The sequence below is a fragment of the Gouania willdenowi genome, chromosome 7, assembly GCF_900634775.1.
Source record: "Gouania willdenowi chromosome 7, fGouWil2.1, whole genome shotgun sequence".
NCBI lineage: Eukaryota > Metazoa > Chordata > Actinopteri > Blenniiformes > Gobiesocidae > Gouania > Gouania willdenowi.
Window position 1 is genome coordinate 1,721,033 of NC_041050.1, and position 8,565 is coordinate 1,729,597.

Below are 8,565 nucleotides of genomic sequence, written 5' to 3' on the forward strand. Positions count from 1 at the left end.
TTATATTCAATATAGTTTTAGTATTTACAGACGTTTGTATGTACACTCCCATCTATCAAGTCACATGATTCCACGGCACGCCGTCACTTTAAGGCAAAGGTTTCCCACAAGGTTCATTTAGTCCGAGAAGGAAAGAACGACGTTAAAAGATCTCCTCCACGCCGTGGTTATAAGATCTTCTCCACGCCGTGGTTATAAGATCTCCTCCACGCCGTGGTTATAAGATCTCCTCCACGCCGTGTTATAAGATCTCCTCCACGCCGTGGGCAAAGATCATGACGAGGCCCGGCTCCAGGATCATGTCCTCTCCCATGTGCTGGTTCTCACAGGCCATCACCACCACCGCCTGCTTGCCGGGGATGCGTTTAGCCACGTAGTTCTCGTAGTAGCGGCGGTTCATCTGGCGCGTCTCCAGCGTGGCGAGGCCCTGAGGCCAGTTGCGTTCGTGCGCGTTCTCGATCAGGTCGTTGACGATGGACAGAGGGCAGCCGCTGTCGATCAGGGAGCGCTTGATGACGGCCTGGAGGACGGCGTCCGGCGTGGAGATCATTCCGCCCCAACGTGTGACCCGCGCCGGCTGCATGGAGTTTCACCCACCTGATGAGACACAGAGGGAAAGGGGCGGAGCCTCAGCATCAGTCAACAGGAAAAACACGACAAACACAACCTGGCCACGGTTACATGATGTTTTTAAATTTGGAATAAATCATTCTTAATGAAATAATACTGAATTAAAGTGTTGCGTTTACATGGAAATAGTAATTCTGAATTGAGGTTTTGTTTATTAGCCTTTAATGAAATCCACTTTAGGTCTGTGGGTTGGGAAGGCTCTGATTGGACGGGGGGGAGAACGTGATTTATTCACATCTATCAGAAGAAAACATCGAATTTTTTCTTTTCAATTACAACATAGAAAAGCACATAATTCATATTTATTTTGATTGTAGTTTTGAAGCAGCAGCTGGACGATAACATATGGTTTATAGAAGATCGTACATAAATGTTTACAAGATCAAGGAATTATTTAATTCAGAATTAAAATCAGAATAAACCAGCCATTTACTACGAATTCATGTTTCATTCAGAAAATCCATTTTCATTCAGAATTAAGTGTTTACAAGGTCATCTTAAAGAGGATTGAATTTTTATTCTGAATTAAATGGAAATTAAAGGTTTCATGTAAACGTGGCCGAGATCTCGGAAAACAGACGGAAACTCACTTCCTGAAAGTTTCACTTCCAATACAAAATCAATACTTTAGCCTTGAGTGTCGACCAATATCGATACAATATCCACAGGAATCAAACATATTTTTCTGATTTAATTTGTGGTGATCAATAATCAGCAACAGTCGTAGGGATGAGAAAAAGTCACCCATTGATTATTAACCAATGAGTTACAGATTTTAACCTTAAAAAGCAGAATATTCTACAATTGAATAAAACAAATAAATAAATACATTATTTTACATTTTTAATGTATTGATTGTGATCTGAGTGGATCTGATATCTGATGGGGACGACATTAACACAAATGGCAATATTTTAATTATTATTTTAATTTGACAAAGACTGAATAAAACCTCACATGCATGTTCGTGATTTAATTAATGATGATTATAATCGATTCTTAAAATCATAAAGTTTGATTATTTAAATTTTTCCTCCTAATTCCAATAATTCTGCAGCCGACTGATGTTAAACAGAAGATTTATAATCAGCAGAAACCCATAATAATCGGTTTGTAATGGAATGAGGATATCGGGGCTGATTGAGCAGCCCTAATAGACATAGATGAATGAGTGACTCACTCCAGGATCTCGTTGTACTCGATGCTCTCCTCCAGGTTCTGCAGGTTTGGGTTTGCGCTGCGGATCGCCCTCATATAGGCCTTCAACAGCTGGATGTCTCGCTTCTGACAACGGAAAGCAATGACGTTAGAAATCTGAGCTCCCGATAAGCATCGTCATGGCAACGATCATCAGGAAAGGACGGCACACTGTAGACATTTCACTCCAGCACTTCAAAGCATCCAATAAATGATGAAATATTTCACAAATTAATTGCAATTTGTTGCCAAAAAAACACACAAATTTTCTAAAATCCTGCAATTTTCCTCAAATTATTCCACAAAACGTCCCCAAAATGAATTCAAAATGAAGGATGTTTAAGTTCAGCTCCTGCAGGGACAGAAATCTGTCTCTGATTGATGGATATTATCTGTCTCATACTTTTCATCTCATTAATACGTGTTTGTCCCACAAACGGAATGATTTTGACGGCGCTGCTTTACACCTTTATTTTCATTTCTTGGTTATTTTGTTTCTCCTTTTCCTGAAAAAATAAATAAAATAAAAAGCCGTGTTAAAGGTGGTGAAAAAAAAAAACATACTCGTAATGTAAGGATAAATCCTAAATCAGCTAAATTAAAATGAATACAGCACAGTATGTGCATCAATACTCTGTTTAAACAATACGGGGTTCAGGGACTGTTTTAGTGACACTTGTTTAGACGTCACGGTCTAAAAAGTCACCTCTATTTTTCCACTGTATTTATGATTTGAAAACTTGAATTATATTTTTAGTTTATATGTTTTTTAAAAATATATTTTGTGTTTATCTTTGCATGGTGATAATTTTTTTACGCATAACAGTTTGTAAAAGAAGAAAATATATTAGTTGAAGAAATTCTTGACAATTTCAATAAAAGAATAAGAATCTGTATGTTCACTAATCTGTTATTTTCTCCAAAATATGATCCATCATGTATTCAAATTCCAAAAAGTTAAAGTGCATCATTACAATATGATGTTTTTCATTTATTTTTTTAATAAATCATAATTCGTGTATCCTCACAGCCCTAATATTTTCAGTCTGATTAATGACATCATTTTCTGTGATTCACTCACTATGAATTGCATTGTAAACATGTAGTAAGTGTGTTGTCGTGATGTGGGTGAGTTGCATGTTCTCACTTGTTCTCCCAGCTGGTGTTTATGTTCTGCAGCGGTTTTCTCCAGCTCTGAGATCTTACTCTGCTGCAGCTGGACCACGCTGCGCAGATGTTTGACGCAGTTGTGGTTGGGGAGCTCGTCTTTGGGCATTTCCAGCCTGAGAGCGACACACACACACACACACACACACACACACACACACACACACACACACACACACACACACACACACACACACACACACACACACACACACACAACACACACACACACACACACACACACACACACACACACACGTCAAACGCACGTCTCACACACTGAACGTAGGCCACGCCCCTTTTTGTCGCTCACCCGCAGCCGTCCTCACAGTTGACGGGGCGTTTGGGGTTGTGCTCACAGTACTTGAGGTGCGACTGCAGCTGGTCCAGACGCAGCGTGGCAGCGCAGCCGAAGCCCGCGTTGTCGCAGCTGATCTGCAGCTTGGACAGCATGTTGCGCATGATGCGGGGCACGGGCCGGAGGTGGGCCAGCGTCACCACCGTCCGGTCCACGGGGCAGATCTGCTGCTGGGCGAACCACTGCGTGATGCAGGCGTTGCAGAAGGCGTGCTCGCAGTGCGGCGCCTGCCATTACAGAGTACAACCAGCGCTCGCTGAGTCTAACCAAACGTGGTTGCAGTGATCCACCAATCAGAATCAAAGTAAATAAACTCACCTGGACCGGTTCCTCCAGCACGCCGCTACAGATCGGGCACAGCAGGTCTTCATCAACCTCCCCTTGAAACCGTGTAACGTCGTACCCCATGGTACATTACACACAACCTCCTGACGAACACACACGCGTAGAAACACACGTCAGATCGCACAACAAACAGCTGGAGCTTCACAGCCACACCGTCCACTTCACTGCAACTCAATGTCCTTCAGACTTAAAGACGAGGTAAGTAATTTTCAAAACCTAGCATCATTTTAAAAGTTTTTACCCGCCCCCTCCCCTCTGTGCTCCTTCTAAAGCCACGCCCCTTACTCACATGCATGAGCGCCAGTGCTCCAATAGCGGACCTCAGCTCATCACTTGTATTGTGTAGAAACTACATTGTCTCATTCAGAGCTAAGTAAACACTAAACTTTATCATTATATATGTTAAAAAACGTGATTAAAAACTCAGTTTTAACTCTGTCACTGGTGACACGCTTTGAGTGTGGGCTCGTGCACGCGAGGGGTGGAGAACGAGCAGGGAGACGTGATTGGCTAAAAAAACGAACTGTCTTTTTTCATTGGTCAAAGATTTTACAGGCTCCGAGAGTAGTTAAGACACGCCCAGGCACAGCAGCTCCGCCCACACAGCGCTGCACAGTTCCACATGGAGCTGTCAATCAATGCTCACTGAGGAAAACAGTCCCTCCTCCCTTATTTTATAGGAGGGGCGGGGCCAACAGTGACAGCTCTAATCTCAGCCAATAGAAACATTCTACTGTAATAGCAGCGTTCAACCCATAGAGGGCAGTAATTTAATAACTAAAACATTATATTTAGATACTTGGACTAAAATGTGAAGAGTGGGACTAGGATCAATAAACTACATTACTTTATACATAATCATATATGGATTCAGCAGAAAAAAGTGGTTTTAATTAAAGTATACTTACACTTTAATTTAAAAGTGTTTTTTTTTTACACGCACAGGGCCTCTGATTTAATCGCAAATACCGAATTGACTTCCTGAATTTGAAACTGTAATATTGAATATTTTTTAATTATTATCAGCATTATCTTTAAAAACAAAATTACACAGAAATTGTAACATGAGACTAAATATAATCTAACAACGCATGTTTGGGGAAAATATTGCACATTTACATGTAATTTCTTTCCTGGAAAAGGGGGACAAATTGAATTGAAAAATGTGCTCGAATAACATCTCACATTTCACATGTTGCTGCGTTTGGTGATGATGTCACATCCTGTTCATTTTAACCTACCTTACTCACAAAAGGCCTCAAATGCTTCCATTCAGCTCCTGCTGTGCAGATGTTGTTCCGCTCACACACACAGACCCTTTTAAAATAAACATGTATTAGTACACAGATTATTCTGCTTTTAATGCAATGTAAACACATGTAAACAATGTCCGTTCGCTGCTTAAATTCAACACTGATGTAATCAGATAAAAAACAAGTCGAGGAAAATACGTCCCTCCAGCTCTTCATTTTCAAGCCCTGAGGTTTTATATTTGTCGCATATGTTGGAAACGTGTCGGAGCTAAAATAATAGCCCGTCATCTTTGTTGAACGTCATTTATAAACGTCAAGAGGTGATTTTTTCTTTTCTCTGTCATTTTTTTACTCAAGGAAACATCTTCATTCTTCAGGATGGATTGGATGCTTAGCGACAGGAAACTTCTATCACATTGGGCGGGGCCACAAACATGTGATTGTATCCAATGTGAGGGCCACATGATCAACATTCATGTCAGCATTAGAATAACTAGTGCAGTGCCCGTATGAAGTATGTGTTGCTATAGAAAAGTGGGAGGTTCAGTAGCTTTTTCATGGATGGTTTACATAGGAGCTTTAATTCCTCTATAAACTGACCTTGTAAACACTCAATTCCTAATGCAAATTTAATTCTGACTTACACATCCTGAGTTACCATGACTACCTGTCAACATTGAGCTGTTCTGCAAAGCTGCATTTAAGACAATTTTATAAAATAATTAGTTAACGGCATCATTGCGCCCAAACAAATCCAACGTTGCACACCCTTGAACCAAGCAGCAGCCATGTTGAAAGTCTCTGGTCAAATTGAGCCTGATTCACAGAGATATTTGAGGAAACACATACACACAGACACAAAGGTTCCCTGCTTTATAGATATAGATGACCAACCTGAGCATTACCACAGGAAACAGGTTTTTTTAAGTCATTTTTGTTGTCCTTTTAGAGTTTTTTTTTTTCTGTCATTTTGAGTGATTATTTTTGTTGTTGTTTTTTTGTCATTCTGTGCCTTTGCTTTGGGGCCGTATGTGAACCCCATGTCTGATCTAAAGCAACAGTAATGAGGAATTTAAAGCATTGTTATGGCAATTTTTATATTCATCATAATATCGTCAAATGTGTGTTCATGTGTACAATTGTCATGTTTTAATACATGATGACTCCATTACTCGTTGCACTTTTGAACAGCTGAGTCATGTTAGATTAAACAGTGCAGATCGTATTGTACATAGATAGCGTGGCGCCCAATCTTACTCATAATATACACGTCTTCATCATCCTCAAACGTTTTCCACTGTTGGGCATCTGATTCCCTCCCTTCTCCTCACCTCAGAGTGGAACTTTTTCTGTTATCTGTATAAAAGCTAAAGCTGTGAAACTGTTAGTGGGTCTTGCCTTTTTGCTCTGCCATGAGCCTTTTGCTTTTCATTCTTTCAGGATGGAAGCTTCTTTTTTACTCCTTTTTTAATAAATTTTATAGTAAATTTTTTTTTAAAAAAAATCATCAATGCTCCGACTGGACTCCATCATTCAACCAGAGCAATAAATCACGTCTCCAAATGAGGTCAACCGCAAATTTGCCGTGACAGCATTTATTTATATTTAATGGATAAAAGGATAAAAGCGTTATGCTCTACTGAACTGTCGCCTAAAAAATCACCAGAGCAAATGGCAAGGTTTAGAAGGAATATAAAACGGCTACTGAACATTATTTTTTTTAGATGTGGAGGGAGGAAACGTTTCATTAAAGGCAGTTCACATTTTTACATTAAACAGATGCATGTAAAATGTACCTTTATGGATTATTTGGTTCTACTCTGTAGATTTATTGTAGATTATTTCGATCATGTAAAAGACAACATAAAAACTGTTATAAAATAATAAAATAAATCAACATCAAGAAATAACAACAAAACAGTATCTTTTATCATTAATTTCTTATGCATCACAGTTTTACATAAACAAAAAGGAGTAGGGAGATGTATTAACTCATCTATTCTTACTCCTTTATTTGTTTTCTTTTAACAAAGTCTTAATTTACTAACAATTTGAAAACTATAATGTGAAGAAACAATCAATTATTTATATGTCTGTCAACAAAGTATAGAACAAAAGTAATGTTTGAAAAAGATGCTTAATCAGTGATGCACTTGGCTTTGTTTGTTTTTGGATGTTTGCCTCAATGTAGAAATATAAAAATCCAGATATATCCCCACATTTTGTGTGTGTGTGTGTGTGTGTGTCAGACAGTGATCGTTTCCTAACCTGATCATAACACCGCAGCTAAACAGTGATGATGTTCTACCATCACCATGTTTCCATACAAAGATCAGAAATACGATTTTAAATCCGATACTTTTCAGTTTTCACTAAAAATTCCATCACAACCTGTGAGTCACGATTGTTAAATGACGTTTTAGCGCGTTTTAGCCGCGTTAGCATCCGAGCTCCCGTTGCTTTGCCCTGTACATTAGCCACAGTGCTAACCCAGGCAAGCTCACCCTGAGCACATTGTTACGAGCTAAGGACGCTCACAGCCGTCAGAGTGAGACCGAAAACATCACAACAGGTTCATAAACTTACTCAAAACATATGGTTTTAAACCGATCTTTATGGTGGTTTCTGCCTTTTTTTTGGGGCGTCTCGCTCCAACTAGCGGCTCGTTTTTCCACGTCCAGCTTACGTCCTACGTTTACAGGGACGTCCTTACGCCGGAGCGCGATGACGTCATTCCGCACGGCTCATCAAATATTGAACAATTAAATAATAAAAAAAATAATTTAAAAAAAAATAAATAAATAAATAAAATGAACAATTAAATAAAATAAAATGAATATAATTATACATCTTTTTCTTGGTCTGAATACTTTCACTTCACATTTTAAATACATTGTGAGGACAAAAAAAGAGGCACTTTAAACTATTTTTAGACAATGGACATTCATAAAAATGCTGTTTTATTTGTTTCTTATGTTTAATAATCCTATCCACCTATAAGCTAATGTTTACCCCAATCCTTTGATACTACAGCATTTTAATTAAACATGATTAACGTAAACCCCATATCAAAAGGTTTCAACTTCAATAAGTCAGAAGGATGTATGTTTTATTATATGAAAGTAGATTTGTGTCTTTAAAAAAAAAAACTTTTTAAATCAAAAAATATTTATTTGAATAAAAAAAAATTCAATCAAAGAAAAGTGGTCAAATGCAAAAAACTATTTACGACTCAAATAATTGCATTTGGACACTTTTTTCTTTAATTGGAAATATATTTTTGATTGAATAATAAATACACAAACATAGTACCCAAACACAAAAAAGATGACTTCAATAAAAAAAGTCACTTAAATTTTTATTGAAGGGATTTTTTTTTCATTTAAGTAAAATACATTTAAAAATAAAACTTCCATCATCATTTATTTCTTTCAGCACCTTCCCATTAAAGTGTTTGTTGCACATGTTGAAACCATCCATGCTACAGTATCTGAGGTCTGTAATGACTTCCTGTTTGTTGGAATAAAAACCTTGGTGGTTCTCTCTCTTTTTTCATCTTTTGCAGTGTTTCACATCTTCTTATTTGACAGTTTTCTTGTACTTTGGGTTGAGTGA

At 38.2% G+C, this 8,565-nt stretch overlaps 1 protein-coding gene across 1 annotated transcript; it reads right to left on the reverse strand.

Annotated features, from left to right (window-relative positions):
• On the reverse strand, positions 1–7,661 carry rnf41 (ring finger protein 41). The gene is made up of 7 exons (XM_028453241.1): positions 7,537–7,661; positions 4,939–5,014; positions 3,671–3,780; positions 3,308–3,579; positions 2,975–3,110; positions 1,811–1,914; positions 1–597 (listed from the first exon to the last, which is right to left on the reverse strand). Exons 3-7 carry the CDS (start codon positions 3,758–3,760, stop codon positions 366–368), a joined length of 834 nt encoding a protein of 277 aa, XP_028309042.1. The 5' UTR covers positions 3,761–3,780; positions 4,939–5,014; positions 7,537–7,661; the 3' UTR covers positions 1–365.
• Between the last annotated feature and the right edge of the window lie 904 nt (positions 7,662–8,565).

Coding starts and splice junctions, on each gene's coding strand:
- rnf41 (XM_028453241.1), bottom strand. CDS start 3,760: ATGGGGTACGACGTTACACGGTTTCAAGGGGAGGTTGATGAAGACCTG. Junction 3,580..3,670: donor TGCTGGAGGAACCGGTCCAG/GTGAGTTTATTT, acceptor CTGTAATGGCAG/GCGCCGCACTGCGAGCACGC. Junction 598..1,810: donor GAGTACAACGAGATCCTGGA/GTGAGTCACTCA, acceptor GTGTCTCATCAG/GTGGGTGAAACTCCATGCAG.